The 22,067-nt window shown below is 43.3% G+C and overlaps 1 protein-coding gene across 1 annotated transcript in view; it reads left to right on the forward strand.

The window, feature by feature from the left end:
* The window catches only part of LOC308305965 (pleckstrin homology domain-containing family G member 3-like), a 63,344-nt gene that overhangs the window by 8,544 nt on the left and 32,733 nt on the right, over positions 1-22,067 (forward strand). The window contains exon 2 of the mRNA XM_080750864.1: positions 2,161-2,228. Within this exon, the coding sequence (XP_080606990.1) occupies positions 2,180-2,228 (49 nt within the window). The 5' untranslated portion in view covers positions 2,161-2,179. The remainder of the gene's footprint in view (positions 1-2,160; positions 2,229-22,067) is intronic.

Here is a 22,067-nt window from a genome sequence, read left to right on the forward strand (position 1 = left end):
AACCAGCTCAGTGATCATGATGAGCACATCCATCCAGCCCTGTTGAGTGCCCTCCCCCCTTCCTCTTCCTGTGCATCTTAATTGACAAACCTCGCCTTGGCAGCGTGCTTGGCTCGGCCTAGAATCTGGGACCAGAAGAAGTACTCGGATTTACTTAAGTACAACTTTACTGGCATGATAATATGAATATAAAGTACCAAAGTAAAAGTACTTACATTTTTCTAAATTTGTCAAACCTTTTTCATGTCGTGGCAAAGTACTTTTAGTGGAGTAAAAAGTATGATACAACATTTGCCTCCCGGATGTAGTGAAGAAAAGGGGGTGGAAATCACACCCAGTGTGAAGTGAGCGGTGCCTATTATGAGTTAATTGTGGGCTCGCTGAAAGCGAGAACACTATGTTATCTTCATTATTTATAGAGTGAGTTCCACCGCATAGTGAGTTCTGTGGCAGACAGTACAAAGGCAGGGCCGTTAGCCAATGAGGTGCAATCGAGTTGCGGAAAACATCTGGGAGTGGTGGTAGCTGGAGTATTGGTTGAGCTTCACATGACAGTGAGCACGTTGGAGAATATAGTCACGAGCGAGCCCACACTGTTTCGTAGGAACAGTATCTCTAGTATCAGTATGTTATACCAAAACTTTATAGACCAAGGTTATTCTCTTCAAAATAATTACCGACGGTACAAAGGCAGGGAGGGCCCTTAGCCAAAAGGTAGATCTTTGTGCCCATACATGGTGTTCCATGCGAGCCCACACTGTTTCGTAGGAACAGTATTTCTAGTTTGATTAGACGTCCCGCGAAGCTTGGCCAATGCCCTGCTGGACTTACACACAAAGCCAGATGTAGGAGCAGTTAGCACCGCTCATTAAAGTTAAGTAAAGTAAAAGTACCTAACAGTACTTCAGTAATAAATATACTTGGTCACTTTCCACCAGTGTCCAGGAGGACATGGCTTGCTGTCAGCTCGGGACAGTGGCCAGCGGTGCACTCTGGAACAATGCCCGTCCTAATCCTCCAAGAATTCCCGCTCCTCTGATGTGCCTGGCCCAAGCATGGGACTGTTTGAAAGGCTGTAGGCTCTACTTGGAATCACAGGAGGAGACAGAGTTCTCAGGCGCAGTCCTCTGTGTTAATTTGCTGTAAAGAGGCCAGAGAGGGAAGGAAAACGTGACCGACTGTGAGCGCTTTGGTTTGCTCTGCTGTGACACTTGCTGGACGTGCAGATAAGAAGCCTGCCAGGCAGACGAATATGAGCTATGAACTTTTAAACTCATTCTCAGCCTTGGCCGAAAGATCTCGACGATGGGAAAATTCCTTCGATGTAACGCAAAATGAATTGCTGAAAGTGTTAGCCTGTTACATAATACATGTTCTTATCTATGTTTGATTCAGTCTTATGGAATCTGTTTTTTTTATCATAAGCACATCTTATCTCCAGTTATCTAATTGTTGCACAAATTTATTGGGATTCTTGGATTCATTCACTCTTGCGAGGACAGCTCTTGCATTTCAATGATCCTTCATTTTATTAATGACTTTAAGCAATATACTTTGTAGTATGACTAATTGTGATCTAGTTTTTCTTTCTATTCAAGCATTTCTTGAAAGAAGACATGCGCAAAATGAGGACACCAGGTTGAAAGTGGTCAAGTGTAGCAGCCTTTTACTTGATCTCATGTAATCCCAGTCCCATTCACTACTGTCTTCCACTGGTTTGATCACAGTCTGAAACGCCTCCCGCCTATGACCCCAGGGTCCTATATGTCGGCATGTGTCTGGCTGGCAGCACAAGCTAGCGGGTAGCTATGCACGGAGTGGAATGGGAAGAATTTCCCATTTCAATACAGATAAGACCTGGATAGTTTAACTTCACTTCAGTGAATGGGGGGGGGGGGGGGGTGGAGGCTTCAAGCCAAGCGTTCGACTTTTAAGGCTTTTCTCCAAAACGTATGACGCACAAGACATGAGAACTGTGACTCGCCTATATTAATAAGAGGTTTTATTATTAACTAACGGCATTGTTTCCGTGACGGAGCTTTCACAACTCGTAATGTGTGAAAGATCAATATTGCAACAATGTATGTACAGTAAACCCACGATATGGAGTTCCAAAGTGGTGTTGCCGGACGCCTAATGTTTGTTTTTTGCCCCCGTCAGCTCCAGAGGCCAGAGTGCCATGCCAGAGGAGTCGCACCGTGCCCTCCACCAGCGCCCAATGGGGGAAGGTAAGGAGACCCTTATCTTATATAGATTATGGACACACGTCATGCCTCTTGCTGTGGTCCCTTTTTGACCAAGTACACCTGAGACACGGCCAGACCTGCATTAACACACATTACGTCGTTGTCGGGTGGAGACCTTGTATGTCCAAAAGCGTTCGTTTTGTATTTATCATTTAACAAAAATTAACTAAACTAGTGAAAACAGCCGATCTGCAAGCACACGGGCGGCATAGCTCAGGTGTAGAGAAACCGTTATTAGAGCACGAAGGGTTCCCGAAGGGTTCCCAGTTCGAATCCGGGCTCCCCCTGAGTTAATGTCGAAGGGGCCTTGGGCAAGACTCTGAACCCCTAATTGCTCCCGGTGAGTAGGTTGGTGCCTTGCATGGTTTCCTCCGCCACCGGTGTATATGAATGTGTGCGTAAACGGGTGAATGTAATGCACAATCTCTGTAAAGCGCTTTGGATAAAAGCGCTATATAAATGCACCATTTACCATTTACCACACAACGCCTCGCACTGCGAGGCGTTGTGTGCTTGTAGATCTGCTGTTTTCACTACTTTTGTGCGACGGCCTAGTGTGGTGAAGCAGGGCTTTACCTTGCGAAAAAAATTACACATTTGAAACTTGGAGATACAAGGTTTCTGCCCGACAGTGACAATTAACACGTTATCTTTGGCGAGTTCTTTCTCATGGATGGAACTGTTTGCCTGGACGAATATACAGGGTATGCGCTATACTAAAGTGGCCCGAATGTTGATTCCAGCCGCTGAAGTGAAGCAGAGGTAAGTGGAAACGTGCTGGAAGCGGGAGTACAGAGGAAATCCAGCGTATTTTTCTTTTTTTTTGTGAAGGGGAAGAAGCGAAGAGCAGTGGAACGTCCCTCCTACGGCCTTCTAGGCTGGTAGAGAGGCTCTTTTGTGTGGATGTGGAAGTGGGCCAGCCCCCCCTCCCCCCCACCCCTTCCTCCTTTACACAGCTGAAACCTCAGTGTACCCAGACATAAAAACAAGAAAAGCGTTGGAAGGAATCCCCAGCACATCCATCGCGCAACAACTCCCCGTACGCTGGGGGGCACTCGCTCCAGTTACACGTTATTTCACTGTTCATTATCTTCAGCGTCGGCGTCCACTGCAAGCATTGACACAGTGCCTCTTTGTATCTGCATGTCCACATTGTGCCTCTCTCTCTACCCCCACCACCACACCACCAGCCCTTCCCCTCTCTCTCTCTCTGGCCCTTCTCTCTACTGAACACATTTGGCGCTTGACTTCCACTTTTGGCTGGAGAATACCGATGTGTCAATGGTTCCCTTTTTCCTTTCCGCCCGTCGCTTTTGGTTCAGCCGTGGGCCAAGAGGGGCCTGCTGGGCTGGGGGGGGGGGGGGGGGGACGTGTGCCGCCCTCGTGAAGATTTGTGTTTCTCCGTCCGTCGAAAGGTCGCATAGCTTCTCTCAGACCGCATGTTCTAACATCTCTTTACTGAAGAAGAGATGAGACTTTCTTTGTTGATTGGTTTGTTTGTGGACCAGTTGGGAGTTGTGGGTGGGTGTTGGTTTTGCTGCGATCTGTAAGATTCATATGTCCTATCCGGGATTCAAAGCCGGGTGCCCTGTTTGCATTTTGACCTCCAGGAAGTTCCACCTCTGGTAGAACCACAGGATCTAAATTTTTCAATAGAAGAGCAGGGAGACCAAACCTAACCTAAACCTAACCTCAGTGCATGCTCTACCATACAGATTGGTCAAAGTAAAGTTTTATTCACCTAAATGTAAAAGAGTTATGGAGCTTTAGTTTGCAGCTTTAAACTCTCAGCACAGCTGGAATGCAGTGTGTCCACATGAGGTGGTGATTTGATGTAGTTTAAGGGGCAGGAGGAATGCGCACGTTAAGGGGAAGCCTCAGCTCTGTGTCAAGGTAAACAATAAAGAGACTTATCTAGTTCCTCAGGGAGTCACAAGAGCCAGAGGGTTTATGAAGTGACCGCTCCATTGAAACAGAACCCGGGGGGATTCTTGAGGCTTGTAATGGCACCATGCAGGACATGAAGGTTGGCATAATGCTTTTTTTGCACTGCCACACGATGCGCTCACCTTGCGTAGGTTGTTATGGGCTGTCCATACTGTCTCCGACCACCGAACCTTTTCTCGGAAAGGTCCAGTTCAACTACAAAATGACGTCACCCACAACTTCTGAAAAGTATTACCCCGAATTAGAGTTCGGAAAGCTGCACGTCGGATAGTCTGACCTTTCCGACAAAACGTTTGGTGGTCGGAGACAGTATGCACAGCCCTTTATGTTGAATCATACATGAAGAATACACTTAGTTTTTCCCCTTTTCAATACCTACCTCATTGAAAGCTGTCATTGGCCTTTTCATTTTAACTTTACTCTAAATGTGAATCTGCTTCATTTGTTTTAAAATTTCTAATTTTGTTCTTCACGGCCACTTCTTGGCAAACCAGTGTGTTTATAACTAGAAAGATGCAATTGGAAATTGCAAGTGTGGTTGCCGTGACGCGAGTCACACTTGGAATTAAGTCGGACAAACTGTACACAACTCTTCACTGTCCTGCAAGGGCAACCAGAATAATCATCCTCTGAAACCCCAAACTATGAGATGTCATGTCCTGCTGCGATTTGTCAAAAGCTGACGTCTGTCTGACTCAGTCTGTCAGCTCAGGAGAGCTGACTTCACCCATTCACCAGCATCCAACCTGAGGCGGGCCGGGCACCGTGCTGCACACACAACCACGCAGCAGATAAGGTCTCCCTCTGACCTACTTAACCCTGGGCAGGAATGTGTCTGTGTCTGCAGAATGTACAGCTTTAAAGAGGGTCCTGTGGGACGGATGGATCATCCTCCCCATTGACTGCAGCTTTTCCAGACCACTGGGCATAGGGGCTGTGGATTCAGGGATGGTTGCACCCCTGAGTGAGCTTGTTAACCGTAGCCCCCCACACACTGCAACGCCTCCACTGGTTAATGGTCTCTAACGGCTGCTTCCCAAACGGCGTGTCCTGAGGCACAACGCGGGTCCAGGTGTGCCGTGGCCTGTGGGACACATTATCATTATATTATTTACTATACTATAGTATACAAATACAAAAAGGTATTGATTATTTTTTTTAATTTAGGTTATCAGTATTTGTGGTTGTGCACACTTATTTCCAAATACAGAGGTGAATTCTACCATAAAAAAACAACAACATTGTAACCACTTTAAACCTGGTGTCCCTATTTTTGATGGTATATACTTGTATATATTTTTTTTTCACAAATTTACCCAAATCGATGCATTGTGAACTCGTAGATCTGCTATTTTTGCTATGAAAACAGGTGCGACTTGAGATTTTGACTTGCCAATTGCACTAAAGGTTTGAAAATCACTTTCGTGTAGTATTACTGACTGCTTTAAGGAGATGCTGCAGAAAAACATAGTTAACAACTAGGGTAGGATATTTATACCACAAGCCTACCGGGTTCTGCATGTGTTTAGGTAGGTCTATGTATTGTAATAATGTGGAATTTATACAGAACTACAGTCACTGTATTTCATTTCATTGTTCAGCCCCCTGCACTCCTGCACTCCCCACAAAAGCCATTTCTTTCAATGTAAATGATTTTACTGCCTTGTACAATAGCATTCCTCCCATTGAAGTCTTCCAGTGGATTAAACACATTAGTTACAGGCTGCTGTCAAATGGCCTCTCAGAATCTCATTTGAATCTATAAAAACTCATTCCTAGCCTGTTGCGTAACTGTTTACGCGCAGTCGAGTGTTATGCAATGTGTTAGCGTAATTTACCGAGACGGGACGCACCCAGTGTTGATTTTGTCGACTAAAACTATGACGAAAAATGTTTGTCGACTGCGTTTTCTTCACTGACAAAAACAAAATAAAAACGAAATAAAAAGTAAGCTGCGCTGACTAAAACTAAGACTAAATATATTGACAATTTCGTCAACAAAATAAAAACTAGACTAAAACGTTAGGGAGGGACTAGTGGAGAAGAGAGTCATTTTATGTTTGGTTGCTCTCAGGTGTTGCTTGCTGAAAATAGCAGATCTACCACCTGCGACGCGTTGTGAGCTTGTAGATCGGCTATTTTCAGCAACCAAGTGTAAAATCAACCATTACAATGCTGCGTATTTTGGCAAGGCCTGCAAACTTTTCAGGTGACTAAATTATGACTAAAACTAAAAGACATTTTATTCAAAAGACTATGACTAAAACTAAATCAAAATTTGCTGTCAAAAACAACACTGGACGCACCAAATGTATGTTTTAGGTGCTAAACCTCTGCAATGCGGTGGAAGCTCCAAGTGTTCGGGCACATAAAGAGCAACAACACACATGACACCGTCTCCTCTGTGAAAGAAGCATGTTTATTTACTGTCTGAACACTCATACGCATGAGACGGCGGTTTATTTATCAATCACTCAAGTACTCAAGCAGCGAAAATGTTGGTGTGACATGTCCCAAAAATAAAGGGAAAGACTGTGCATGCTCTGTTTTGAGCAAAAAGGAGTGTTGACTCTACTGGTTTGACCTGGTTGTTTTGTTTTGTTTTGTCTTTGTTCAGGGTTCTGATGGCCTCGGGGGGTTGGGGGGGGGGACACGACACGACAGACTCTTGCTCTGTCTGTGTGTGGTGACCTTGTGACATCGCAGGCACTTGCCTGTCCGTTGCTGGTGTGATATTTGTCCTTCAGAGTCCTACTATCGCAGGCGTGAATGGAAGCTTCCATGTGCGCTAGTGGTGGGCAAAACCATGTCATTTCAGTGAACGAATCATTTCAGTGAACGAATCATTTCAGTGAACAAATTATTTTGTTCACGCTCATGGCATTGATCAGTTCAAATAATAGTTCACATTCCGGTCGGCAGCCTCGCACAAAGACGCACGTGTCTCGCGCTGCCGTCTCGCATGCACACACAGACGCTTGGGCGCTTATTGCACTTAAAGGAGTAGTTCACCCCCATAATGACTTTTTTTCTATTGATTACTCATGCCATGGAGAGTAGAGTTCAATAATATTTTTTGGTTTTTGTCACATTCCTAAGACAAAAATTTGATTTGAGTAAATTTACCCCCATTGATTTCGGATGGGGACCCGTTTCGAAATGGGTCCCCATCCGGAACAAATGGGGGTAAATTTATTGTTATCACATTTTTGTCTTAGGAATGCGACAAAAAACTAAAAATATTATTGAACTCTAGTCTCCATGGCGTGACTAATAAATAGAAAAAAAGTCATTTTGGGGGTGAACTACTCCTTTAACTACCGACCATTCACTGATTTCACTCCATTTATCATTGGCAAGGAGGCTGGACCCACGCATCTACTTTATTCCTTTCATACTTAAATGTGGCGTGCTAATGGGTCACTACCTGTCCTTTGTCCAGGAACAACAATCACATTAACACAACGCAACAATAGTTATTTATTTCAATTCAAATTGCAAATGAATGCATGTCCACGGACTGAGCTCACTCTGTCTTGAGTGTGCCGTCCTGTGTGAGGGAGGCAGAGGGGATGGGTGAACGAAAGTGTGAACGTAACATTTTAAAGGAGTAGTTCACCCCCAAAATGACTTATTTTCTATTACTCATGCCATGGAGACTTGAGTTCAATAATATTTTTTTTTGTATTGGCGCATTACTAAGACAAAAAAATTATTATAGTAAATTTACCCCCATTGATTCCGGATGGGGACCCAAATGCATTTGGGTCTGCATCCGGGAATCAATGGGGGTACATTTATTGTAATCAAATTATTGGCTTAGGAATGCGACAAAAAACTAAAAATATTATTGAACTCAAGTCTCCATGGCATGAGTAATCAGTAGAAAAAAAATCATTTTGGGGTGAACTACTCCTTTAAGGACATGAACGAATCGTTCACAACTCACAAGTCTCTCTTGTGATTCGTTCTTATGAACGACACATCACTAATGTGCGCTGACGGCAGTGTCCCTCGTGGCATCTGCCCTCCACACGGCTGTCGGTACATCCGTCAGTGCATGTGGACCCTCCCGAGAGGTGCTAACAGGAATGTCGCACAGATGTGGTCTGTCGTCGGCCTGGTGGCAAAGTCTACAATGGACTCACACCTCAGGACTCGTCAGGCCCCAGATGGGGGTGTGTGCGTGGGTGTGCATGTGCGCGCACTCATGCATCTGTGTGTGTGTGTGCTGTGTTGTCCTGAGGATAATGGGAGTGTGGAAGCGCCCCAGGTCTGACAGGGGTCTGTATGGTTCCTGGAGGGCCCTTGGCGGGGGAGGCGTGTTGAATGGCGGACCTTCCTTAAGTGGATCATCACATGCCTATGGACTGAGGTCAGCAGGCACGGCAGGAAGCCTTTTGAGATCCGGGGACGGAGCACAAGGGAAGTTCACAGGATTAAACGTGAGCCTTTTGAGTAGCTTTATCGTCGCAGGTACTTTTTTTTTCGGAGAGATATCCCCCAACCTGTCTTTATAGCGGTGATTGACTCAGCCTCTTTGAAAGGTGTCAGAAAACCTTTTTCGAAAACGTTTAAAATCTGGTCTTTTATCGTTGTAAATTACAAGTTTGAGTCCTACAATCTTCCTGGTGCTTAAACACATTCTGTCATGCCTATGTTTTATGATAATAAGATTACAGTTCAGCAGCTGCTATAGTAATTCACACGGAAATGTTTTGGGTCTGAAATGATAACCAACAAGTTATCTACGCGGAAAAGAATACCTCTGGGAACTCAGATTGGTTATCTACAAGCAGTTGGAGGTCACACAATCTCTTTGAGCTCCCAGACACTTACCCTGACCTTAACCACACCAAACCCATGGCTATTGGCTACACATAACTCTCTTTTTCTAAACAATCATTTTAGCATTATAACCAAATTTAGGTTCATTTCCGCTCAGGCTGATCATGCAATTTATCGATTTTAAAATGAATCTGTGATGTACCAAATAGGCCTATATGGCCCAGTTTTATATTTCATAATCGTCACTGTCTGGCCAAAACCTCTTAACTCCATTTTTGAGGTTTTAGATTTTTTGGCATGAATCAGGGATATTGAACACCCTTTACACCTGAGTGTTGGTTAACATAATATTGAACCAATGGAAAGTAGTAAAAAGTGCTTGGGAAAAAACCTCCACACTTTCTGCCAAACCAGCTAACTCCACCCGATTGGCCCTCTCTTTTTTCATAAATATGTGCTATTGAAATCCCTTTGTCTGTGTGTTGGTTAAAATAATATTGAACCAATGACAAGTAGTAAAAAGCCCTTTCGGCTTTCGGTTTCGGCCTCACAGCAGAGATATGATAAGATCTAATGAAAATGCCTTCTGACTGTTTTTTACCAAATACAATAATTTGTGTTGCAATTTCAAACCACATCAATCATACTGTACTTTCACTTTTGACAACAGAGGAATTCCCCCCAAAACTTCCCGACCCAATATTTTGACCTTGTCTGTCTGTGTGGAATGCAAGTCCAACATGTATGTGTGCTTAGTCCCTGTTTGTCCACAGTGGTTTATTCACTGACCTTCATGTTAACTATTAACCACTTAAACCCTATAGACCTAAGTTGGCCGGAGTCCCCCAGGGCTCTAAACTTGATCATCCAATTTCTTTCCTCTACATCAATCTCTTTGCCGAAAATAGCCAGCGTTGTGACGTGTGAGCTGGTAGATTGGCTGTTTTCGGTGAACGCTCGTTCCAGAATAGGGTCGTTAGGGTTCAAGTGGTTTAACATGGTATATTTTATATATAATATATAAAGGTCCTCGGAAGGTCAAAGGGAGGTGTCGATGAAACAGAATCCAGTCACAGAGTTGTCTGAAGCAGTAAGTTTCAAAATGCCTCATCCTCCACTGCCTGTACAATTATTACATAATCGCAAGTATTTTGTCATAATCGTCATCATCGTTTCCATGCTGAAAAATGTTCATATGATTTCAAACATTTTCAAAAATAGTGGAAAGCTCACAACGCGCGGTGTCGCGTTGTGAGCTTGTAGATTGTCTATTTGCACTATCAATGTTATTTTTTTTAAGTATAACGTTGTCAAATGTCATTTCTTTGTATATTCACAGTTGGTTAGGTGTCATATCTGCCATGTGCAACTTTAAAGCCTAAAAGCCAAACAAAAATGTAATTGTCAACGACAAAAACACAATTAAATCGTTAATCGCAATTATTTGTGTGACAATTAATAGTCATGTAAAATGTCATCATCGTGACAGCCATCCCTATGTACGGGCTTTGGGGGGGGGGGGGGGCATCACTTGTTATTGTCGTTCCCGCTGCGTGATAATGGTCTGCGGAGGCTCGAACCCTAATCCTCTGTGCATGCTCCTCCTGCACTCCTGAGGGGCAGCCATTCACCTCTGTCAGGTGGGGAGGAGCCTTTCCCTTTCCTTTCCCAAGGGGATAAACCACAGGCCCCCACCTCTCTCTCTCTCTGTATGTCTGTTTCTCTCAATTCAATTTAAGTTCAATTCAATTTGAACCCCCCACCCCCCACACACACTCTCTCTCTCCCTCTCCTTCCTAATTCAACCTCTGTGGGTGGGAGGAGGTGTGGAGAGCAAGTGGGGGTGGGGGGGTGTATGTATGGGGTGAAGGAAGTTCAAAAGAGATCTTGAGGTAATCGGGGGGGGAAAGCTTTATTGAGATGTGGGCGCAAAACATGATTCCTTCTTTATCCCTAAGAAAAACAGTTTAACACCGGGTCTCCTTGTCTCTGAGATGATGAGTGAACTGATTAACGGCTGCTTTCATAAACCGCAAGAAGCCCCGCGACCCCCGCATCCCCTTCTTGGCCTGCTACGTGAATGGCAAGAACACACAAGAAAAAGGGCCAATTACCATCAGCCAATTAGAGGCTTGGATTTTCCAGCTTCTTGTTTGCATTAATGCGTAATTTACAGTACGACACGACACTGCTAGTCTTTAGATCGGCTATTTCATCCATACGACACCGGCATACGACAAAGTATAAATCATGCTTTAATGTGGAGGGAGAAAGTTGTTTATGGCTGGTGGTGGGGAATCTCCACAAGATGGTGACTCTGTGAGAAGAGAGAGCACACAGTAAAGAGAACCAGATGCAGGGACGCCAGGAATGTCCTGGTGACGTGATTTTATTTTATTTTATATTGCTTGTAAGGGACGTGTAGACTAGAGAGTGTTTTTATTGGAGATGTAAATCATGTTGAAGAGACTAGTGTTTGTGTTGTAGACATTCCTAGTAATAATCATGTCTTGTAGAATGTTTTTTTTTTTTTTTTTTTTTTTTCTGACAAGAACAGCCGTGGCTTATCACTCGGGAAGGCTTTTGCGTGCCATGCACTGCAATGATGCATGGCCTCTCTGTTGCCCAAACTTTATTAATGTTGTGAGTCAACAAGGTGTAAGAGTCCCTTTATGGTTTCCGGGCATATATTCATCATTATTGTAACATGATCAAACCTGGTCTGGTGGGCAGGACGCAACACAGTGGTGTCATCCTAGATGTGACTCACTGTCAGCTGTCGCTCAAATATGACCTTTTGATTCATGAGTCGGCGTGAGTAGGGTGACGGTGTGTACCCTGAGGGGTTAAAGTGCATTGCATGTAAAGGCTTGTCGTTGCTGTAGGGGTTAGGTCTCCCCTTCCTCCCAGTCTGTACCAGCTGCAGTTGTTTGTCGGTGTTGTTCGTGTCCACGCTGGAAAAGAATTATGACACAGATGCAAATGGGTTGAGATGGAAGCTGATAAGCAGCCCAAAAGACATGCAACATCCCAAACCTACTAGGCATGGGTGTTGGTCTGCTGGATCAAAATCGGTAACCGAGTATATCGTCACTGTCGGTTAGACACCTCGTTGTAGCTCCAAGTTTAAAATGTGTATGTTTTTTCGTAAAGTAAAGCCCCACTTCATCATACAAGACTGTCGCACAAAACTAATGAAAATAGCAGATCTACAAGCACACAACGCCTTGCATTTAAAATGATAAATACAAAACGAACGTTGTTTCGAGGTCCCAGTAGTCCGAGGCTAACCTGCCGACGCGGGTGAACGCTAACCTGCCGACGCTGGTGAATGCTAACCTGCCTACGCAGTAACCCAAAGCCCAAACCCCCTAAACCTAACTCTAACCCGGTCCCTAACCCTAAACAGACTATTGGGACCTCGAAACAACGGGACATTGAAATATCGAGATTTCGCCGTATGAATGGAGCTTAGAGTGGCCTCTCCTATCTGCTGTCACTCGTCTAGAGGAGAGAGGAAACACACGCTCCTATTCTATGTACACCACCGGAGCTTTGCATGGTAGATGTTGTCGTAGGCGCATTGGTTCCTCTAACCTTGACCCTTATTTGCTTGGAAAACAAAGGACCCTCAGTAGAACTAGAGAGATGCTGCACCCAAGCCACACGCTATGTATTACCCATTTAGACCTGTTATGTTGTCATACCTTTCAAGCTGGGAACTCCTCTGTATCATTTCAGTTGTTGCTATATGTCACTGTTGTCTCATATTCTAACTATTTAGTTTTTTTGTAAATTAATGGTAAATGGTGCATCTATATAGCGCCTTTATCCAAGGAGCTTAAAGAGATTGTGCATTACATTCACACATTCATACACCGATGGAGGAAACCATGCAAGGCACCAACCTGCTCACCGGGAGCAACTAGGGGTTCAGAGTCTTGCTCAAGGACTCTTTGACAATAACTCTGGGGGATAAAACTGGGGAACCCTTTGGGTCTTGGGAACCCTCTGTTTTCTAATGACGTTTTCTCTACCCCTGAGCCACTGCTGCCCCTACTTGAGCATATTAGCATCACACAAAAGTATCTAAACGTTTTTTTGAGCTTGTCGATCTGCTACTTTTGCTAATTTTTTTTATTTGAATCCTGAAAAGTAACAGTTTTGAACATATGAGGTTTCCACCTGAGAGAGACGATATAGCATTTTTGTCTTTTTGGGGATTTTGGAAAGCATTTCTTTTTAATCGTCTCGGGTCTAAATATTCATAGGGCTAACCACTTGAGCCCTGTTTATTTGTTACTTGTTACTGTTGTGCGACTAATAGTGAAAATAGCCGATCTACAGGCTGGAGTGTTTAGAAATATGGGAAATTTCTAGATGATTTTTAAAATTATTTTGCCTGTTATGACGTGCCCAAAATTGGGGTCATGTTGAAATTGTTTAAACCTTGACATTGTCTTGTGACCTTAACCTTTTGACTGATTTGGGACAAAAACAAAAATGCAGACCTTGAACCCATTGCCCCCCCCCCCCAAACCCCAACTCCAAGTTTGATTTTAGTCTGAAATCGGACTAAAAGTGTTATCACCGTGACAAACAAACAGACGCTGGTGACGGTGACGCATCAAATCCAGCTTTTTCCCATATACAGACTGTACATGCTGTGTATAGTTTAGAAATGTGTTGTTGCAGATGCACAAGCAGCTGTGGGATCGGGTACTAACTAGTTACTGCAGGACAGGTAGAGGAGAGTCATATGGGTGTGTCTCCTACCAGTTATAAGGACACTATATCTACTGGTGCTTTCTCATCATTATTAAACATTGAATCACAGAGGTTGGCAAGATTGGAGATGAGTTGAACAAAATGTATGAGTTCTTCAGAACGAAGGACTCATAGGTTGACTGGAACAATGTCATCATTGCAGTCTTTTAAGGTAGGGCAAGAGAGACACATTAGGCCTTGTTCAGACTGGCAGTCCAAATCTGATGTCCTACCAGATTGGACATTGCGGAGTCGGGTTGGTTTTATGCATTCTGAACAAGGCTAGGAATGCGATAGAAATCTGATCTACAAGGACCAGTTTCCATGTTGTTTTCTGCTGATCAGACTTGTTAAAACTTGCCTGATTCGGATCTGGATTGGCCAAAAATTAGATTTTGACTTCACTCTCTTGTCACCAAGTATAATAATAATGCTTATGCTATGGTCTTTTAAACCATTCCTACGGTGCTGTTTTTTATACGTGACTTTTGTTATTGTTACCAATACACCTTAGGTTGTGTCAAGTTGGTTTCTTATCACAAAATCTAAATTGGTATTTTGTTTGCCTTATTAGTCATATTTTATTATGCTCCAATTTTCAGTGTTTCCATGCTGTTGAGTGTGGCGATGAAACTGTCTCGTGCCAGCTATATTTCAGCTGGACAGTCATGTGGAGTAGAGTTTGCATCCGGATCTGAATCTAATTTGCATGAACTGATCGGTTAGACGTTATTCGCAACAACAACATGTGTGTTGCAACCCACAGTGAACATCATACCGTAGATACAGATTGTGTCTCATGGTTTTGTCAGGGAAGTGAGTACGTAAAGTTTAATTGGAAAGCGCTTTTCAAAAGAATAGCTACAAGGTGCTGTACAATGAGCCAACACATCCCAATACATAAGGAAGAATACAAGTTCAAAACAAAACAATATAAAAAGTTAAAACCATTAAAAGCCACATTGAAGGAAAAGCAAATATCATAAAACAAAGTGCTTATAATAGTCAACTGACTGTGGTTTTTAAAACTGAGGGCAGATGGTTTCAGAGAAGCCGCTGCACAAGTTTGATCTCCCTTTGTTTTTGAGTCTAAAGTTTTTGGGACAGTTCTCACATTGGCAAGTGGATGCAGTGAGATGTGATCGAGGCCAGGCTGTGCAGTGCTTTATAGGTGCTTAAAAGGATATTAAAAATCGATTCTACATTCAAAGGGTAACCACTGCCTGTGTAGAGCAGCCAACAGTGGTGCAGCACAGTGCTTCTCAAAGTGGGGTCTGGGGACCCACAGGGATCCTTTAGGGGGGTTCCAGGGGTCCCCAGCTAAACGATTGATAGTTAGGAACCAAATGGACCACTATACATATCTGCAACTCTGAGAGTTCTGGGGGACCATGATCTAACACATGCCAAACTGGTGGTCCTTGCTATTAAAAGGTTTGAGAACCACTGTAGCCTATTTGTTACAGTAAGAGTCCAGCATTATTGGAGGAACAACAGAGGAACAACGTGCATTCCTCAATGAGACTTACTTCCTCAAAGGAAAGTAGGGACATTTATTTATTTATTCATGACCAAATAGGAGGCTACAGTACAATGCTAGCGTTTTAGTGCTGATGATTTAGAGCACATTACATAGTCAAGTGCAAAAGAGCCATAGGCTATGCATATTTTCTGCGCATTTAAAAGCAATGAATCCGCCAAGAGAACTACATATGACGACAGACAGCTTATTTTAATTGACAACAATCCATCAGACCGCAGACTAGTGTGTGTAGGACCACAGTTCCGAGCGCATCGCTATTGTATCAAAAGAGCTATTTTAAGCTCTGTAATGTATTTGTGCCTCTCCTGTCATTGCCTAAGACACGCAAACGTCGTCATTACATGGGTTATACTGTACCGTACATATTTATTCCCCATAACGCAGACAGTGGAAGTCTTTTGTATCCATGACACAAACGCCTGGCTAATAAGACAGTCTATCACTGTCATTTACTAGGAACTGTTGCCTCCCAAAGAGAGAGAGAGACTAATAAGTAGGTGCTGAGAGGTGTTCATTTCAGAGCCTCCGTTTCTATACCTCTGCTGCCACTGCCTTATTAGGGAACACGCATGCACATAACCGTGATGTCATCCGTCCAGACCAATGTATCAGCCGTCTTGTGTTGTGGGTCGTCAGGATAACTGGAGCCTGGAATCAGGGGTGTCGCACCAAATTCTGGGCCCTGGGTACAAGGATTCACTCACATTTTGCGCTTTAACCATTGAAAAATAGCAGATATACAAGCTCACAGCGCAGCACCGAGTGCCGCGCTGCGAGCTTGTAGATCTGCTATTTTTGAAAAATCGTGAAAAATGTGGTAATATTTCAAATCCTTCTCAGGTTTTTTGAAAAACCTATGTTTCGATGTCAGTGGTGCTCAAACCTTTTCATGTGAAGAACCCCCAAAATTATATGTATTTGGCCACGGACCCCCATCTCAAAATATTTCGTTCCAGGGACCCCCCAGAGGCAAAATTTGAGTTAACAATTGTTCGCTTAAAAATACATATATTCAAATTTGCACACATTTTCAGGCTTTTCTAAAAATAGCAGATCTACAAGCTCACAGCACCAAGTGCAGCGCTGTGAGCGTGTATATCTGCTATTTTTTCAATATCTAAAGTATAAAATAATTCCAGGCCCCTCCATGTTGGGCCCTAGTAATTCAGTCCCACTTTTCCCCCCCTTGTGACGCTCCTGCCTGGAATGGAAACGATCCTAGACTTTTCATCAGTTCTAGACCGGTTACTCATCAAGCCCCCCTCTGCCTCCCCACTCTGTGGGTGAACGTCCTACCTGCCGTCGGCTATGAAAACACAGCTTTATCCTTCTACCCTGAGACTGTAAATGTTCACACTAAATCACCAAGGCTATTCCTCAACCGCTGCTGGCGTGTTTCCCCATTGAGAGAATGCTTCCAGACTTTGGGCTCTAATAAATCAGATTGCGTGACACTATATTTTGTTTTGGAAATGGTTCTACTACTGCACTGATCAGCACGGTTAACTGACTTTACGTGGTTCAGTAGCCCGGATTTGGCGAATTCCCGGGACCCATTGCTACAAAAAATACATTATGAATTAACCACAAAAAGTGTTTGCAGTTTATTAACCTTTTTTATGTATTTTTTACATTTCAGAAATTCTTTATATTTTTTTGAAGGTTTTTAAATATGAAAAGCTCCATCGGCTGTCAGTCAGTCAGTCAGTCTGTCAGTCTGTCTGTCTGTCACGTCACACTTTTGCCCTACTCATATCTCCACCACCGTTGCCCCTATCCATGCCAAACTTTGCAACTTCTTTGCAATTTCTCACATCGCCCTCTTCTAGCGTCACCATGAGGCCGATTCTTGCAAAACACATTTTTGGACACTGCTCCTACAGATTTTGCCATGAAATCACACAAAGCGGTATCTCTAAAGTCATGTCATCAACGTGGATCTGTCCCATTTCCCATATTCCCTCCTGATTGGCTACCATTGCCTTCTAAAGTTTGGTTAGGGAGTCTTACTGGTAATGTAATGAATGTTGTAGGAAAAGCCAGTCCATGACCCAAAAACGGATCCCGTCCCATTGTTTGGGAATCACTGCAGTAGCCTATAGCAACGCTCCATTAAAGCCAACCACTTCCCAGGGGCTCGTGGATTCTGAGAAGCAACAAAGAGAAGAAGCAGAGCTCCTGCTCGTAGCGCTAACATGCCTTTGTCTATAATGTTAACCTGCGCTTAACAGGCAGCAAACTGGAATTTGAAGAATTGCAATGAGGGGTTGAGAGGGAATACTGTCTGGAACGTATTTTTTTCTTCTTTTAGCAACAACATTCCAACGATATGAAGCTTATCCTATAAGCATTTAAGCTGATATATACGATAAAAGAAGTTGCCTTTCAAAGCTCTTGTTGAGTTATTGAGGTTAATGTGATGTCTGACGTGTAGTCTCTAAATACTATACTATCTCCCTCACCTTGACTTGGTTAATGGTTGTGTCTTTGAGTTAATGATTACATTGCCGGGTTGAAACAAATAGGGGTTTTGTGTTTTCCTGAAAATTGTGGTTTGTGGATATTTGAACCCACAACTTGAGCTGATGGATGATATTTTAGTATTTTGGAACATGTACTTAGTAGCTCTCGTAAACATTTCCTTTCCGAACTCTCACGCAGCACGTGCAGGGAGGGATGGACAGGCTGAGAAGGAAGGACCTGGAGCTATTCATAAATAAATGCAAATAGTCTTGCAAATCCCCACTTCCAAAGGATTATGGAAAGTTTTGAAAATCTATGTCAGTGACTGTCTATATCACCCACTCTTGGGTGACATGATATTTTTCAGCGTTGTCCTCTCTGCCATTGCAACAAGGCATAGATACATTGAGTCACCATTCATCCTCACGTAGACTCAGTGTTGCCAGACGTACGATAATTATCGTATTTGTACGATAATTTGACCCTCTGTACGATGTACGATCAATAATTAAAAAAATGCCCAAATGTACGATAATTTCGGCATATCATCAAAAAGAGCGTGAATTCACTATCTTCCCTGGCTGCTGATCTGGGATCTGGTTTGGCTTCTCAAAATAAGCCAGGAAATCAGTCAATCTGACCCTAGATCTGTACTTGGAGGCATTAAAAACACTGGTTGCATCTTTCCAGACCAGTTTCAGGCTTTTATTTGTGTAAGCTCCAAGAAGTTGCCTGCCTCCACACAGCAAATCTGATGCGTTTTTGTCACGCAGGAGTCTAAAACGAGGTCGTTTCTTACACTAAAGACGCATTTTTTGGTGAAATTACGTTTTTACGCGAGTGATTTCTCTTTTTTGGCCGTGTACGATAGTTTCATGTCAAATACGATAATTCTGAGCCTCCGGTACGATAATTCAACATTTCCCATCTGGTAACACTGCGTAGACTGGTTCTTGCCTGCACTTGTCCCATCTGTATGGAGATAAAACATAACCCATCTTATCAGTCGTTGGAAAGTAACAATCACTAAAGTAAAAAAGTAGATTTACTCTAGTCTGTACATCAGCTCAGGGGTGTCGCACCAAATTCTGGGCCCTGGGTACAATGATTCACTCACATTTTGTGCTTTAACTATTGAAAAATAGCAGATATACAAGCTCACAGCACTGCGAGCTTGTAGATCTGCTATTTTTGAAATATTGTGAACATTTGTGCATTTTTCAAAAATATTTCAAATCCCTAGTATGTTTCTATGTCAGTGGTGCTCAAACCTTTTCATGTGAAGGACCCTCAAAATGATATGTATTTGGCCACGGACCCCCATCTCAAAATATTTCGTTCCAGGGACCCCCCCTGAAGCAAAATTTGAGTTACAAATGTTCGCCTAAAAAATACATATATTCAAAGATTTGCACACATTTTCACAACGGTTGACAAAATAGCAGATCTTCAAGTTTGCATATGCCGTGCTGTGAGCTTGTATATTTGCTAGTTTTCAATAGCTAAAGTATAAAATAATTAAGGCCCCCCTCCACCTTGGGCCCTTGTAACTCAGTCCCACTTTTCCCCCCATTGTGACGCCCCTGCATCAGCGGTCTGCTTTGCTGTCATTGCTTAGCAACCAACTCACCTGTGATGTGCGTGACAATTTTGTGCATTGCCCAAATATCTCCCATTTAAAGTGTTAAAAGGCACCGATTATGGGTTTGTCACATGGTTATCACCCTTTTGAAACGTGAGATGAAATGGCAGGGGTGTGTGCCATGACCCTGAAGCACGCTAAGAATGTGTGCACCTGTGAGGAGATGTTCCGTTTTGAGCAAGAGATGTGTACAAAACACATGTATTGGCTTGAAGTCATATGTTCTCTCTTTCCTGCGCTGGTAAAAAAAATGAAAAAAAGACTGCGGAGCAGCTGTTCTTTATGCTTATTGGCAAAAACCCACGGCATCGGTAGAATAGATCAGTGATTCTCAACCTGTGGGTCAGGAGGACCCCCAGAGGGGTCCCCAAATTATTTTGGGGGGTCCCCAGATAAATGTTAACATTGTTTTCTCACTCAACAGTAAACAAACCAACGCGTTGTGAGCATGTAGTTTGAGCGTGGCAGAATGTTATGCTGGGCTTTAAAGCACGTTGGGGGATAAGGGTAGGCTTTCAATGTAATGAACAGGGCAGTGCCAGTAGATCCCTCTGGGATCAGAGCAGTGGTGGAGAACATACTCACATTTTTTACTTGAGTAAAAGTTTCAATTCTGCCATGTAGAAATACTCTGTTAGGGCACGGTCACACCTCCCAAATATTCTACCAATGAGAGTGGATTCCGCCAATGCATTTCAATGGGAATGGCGTGGATTTATGGTCTTGCGCAGCTTTCAGCTTGCCGCGCAGACCTTGCGTTCATGCTTGAAGCACTGTTTTCCCCCTCTGTCCAATCGGGTGAGTCGAAGGTGGACTGTCCTAAGACTCAGGAAGTGACTAGTGGTTGTAGCTACTTGTGTCGTTGGTTATTGGGAGAATTGGCTGGCTGCAAAAAACAAAAAGAGTTTATCAGCCGGCCAGCCATACTTTGGTGTGACCTTAGCCCTTACAAGTAAACGTCCGGAATTCGAAATGTACTTGAGTAAAAGTACAAGTGTTGGTATCAAAATGTACTCAAAGTACCAAAAGCATAAGTGCTCATTATGCAGAATGTCCCATTTAAAGTTTTCAAATTTATAAAAATCTTTAGAAAATAGCAGATCTACAAGCTCACAATGCGTCGCACCGTAACTAACTAATGTTTGCAAATGAATCTAGTGGAGAAGAAGTAAAGGAAATTGGAATTACTCAAGTAAAGTACAAATAATTCAAAATTGTACTTAATTACATTACTTAAGTAAATGTACTTAGTTACTTTACACCACTGGATCAGGGATAACTGCTGGCAGATGCTGACAGGGCTGAGTGGCAGCGGGCAACACATCTGCTTGTTGTCTGACTGGAATGTTTTCAACAACTTCAATATCCTAGCATCCCTATGCTGGGGTGAGCATTTGACAAAAAGGTTTTATAAGCTCACAAAATGCGTTGCACCGTGCTGTGAGCTGTAGATCCACTATTTTCAGGCTAAAAGATTTGGTGTAGACTATAGTCTAGTGGGGAACAACAACACATTTCTCTCTCTCTGTTGGTAAATGATTACACAGCACTGTTTCCCAAACGTTTTAACTTGAGACCCAAAAGATTTCTCTTTTCTCTTTTGGAGAAATCTTTTGGGTTTCCTTTGGGTCTCCCTCCCTGGTACCCAAATGTAATACATTAACACTCAAGCATACAGCTTGTACATCTTTTGATTTTTTTTTTCTTCAAATCTTTGGTAGTAAATCGTTTGTTTTGTAGGAAAGGTCCCGACCCATTCTTTGGGATTCAGGGGTCTTTGGGGATTCAGACCAGTGTTGCCAGATTTTGCGAGAGAAACAAGCAACCAGGTCTATGTAAACCACAAGTCCACTACGGGTCAATGAGCACACACATACACAACTATTTGATTACAAGCTCACAGATGTGCAGGCTTATAGATCCGCTATTTAAAAAAATCACACCGGTGTGAAGTGCTGCTGCTGCTGATAGACGGAACCACATGACGTCACAGGATAGGGACATAACGCCATCAGTATTTGATACAATGGAAAAACACTTGGAAAATAGAAAAATTGGAATGGACATACACACAAAGTTATGTACTTTAGCGGTTAGTACCGGTCAAAAAGATTGAAAAAAATTGTAATATTTCAGAGACATTTTAAATACACAATTTTGTATGGCGGGCCCTGGTACACAATCTTTTCAGATGGGTGGTCCGTGGACAAATGCGTATCAATTTGGTGGTCCTTGACATGAAAATGTTTGAGAACCACTGGTTTAAACAACGTTTAGGAAGCAATCCAAAAACAAGCAACCGAACTTTGAAAAAACAAGCCCCAAAAACCACAACTATCAACATTTACAAGCAACTTTACAGTAAAACAAGCCAAAAGTCGCTTGTGATAATAAGCATGACATGGCAACAGGGCTTCAGACTTGGAGCTGATCATGAGGTTCACCCTCTTTGTCCAGATAAAGTGCAGCAGGATGGAAACTCTTGGGCCTGCGTCGCAGCGGGCCAGCAGGCGCTCCGCTTATCAGCCAACCACATGTTTACAAGGTCATTTGCATTCCTCCACATTGCCTGTTTCAACAAAGCCACTCAGTGGAGCTGGTACAGTGCTGCGCTCACCGCTCACACTAGTGTTTGTGTGTGTATGGTGCTCTCAGACCAGCGGGGGGGTGA

Source organism: Nannobrachium achirus, assembly GCF_963921795.1.
Source record: "Nannobrachium achirus genome assembly, chromosome: 20".
Lineage (NCBI taxonomy): Eukaryota > Metazoa > Chordata > Actinopteri > Myctophiformes > Myctophidae > Nannobrachium > Nannobrachium achirus.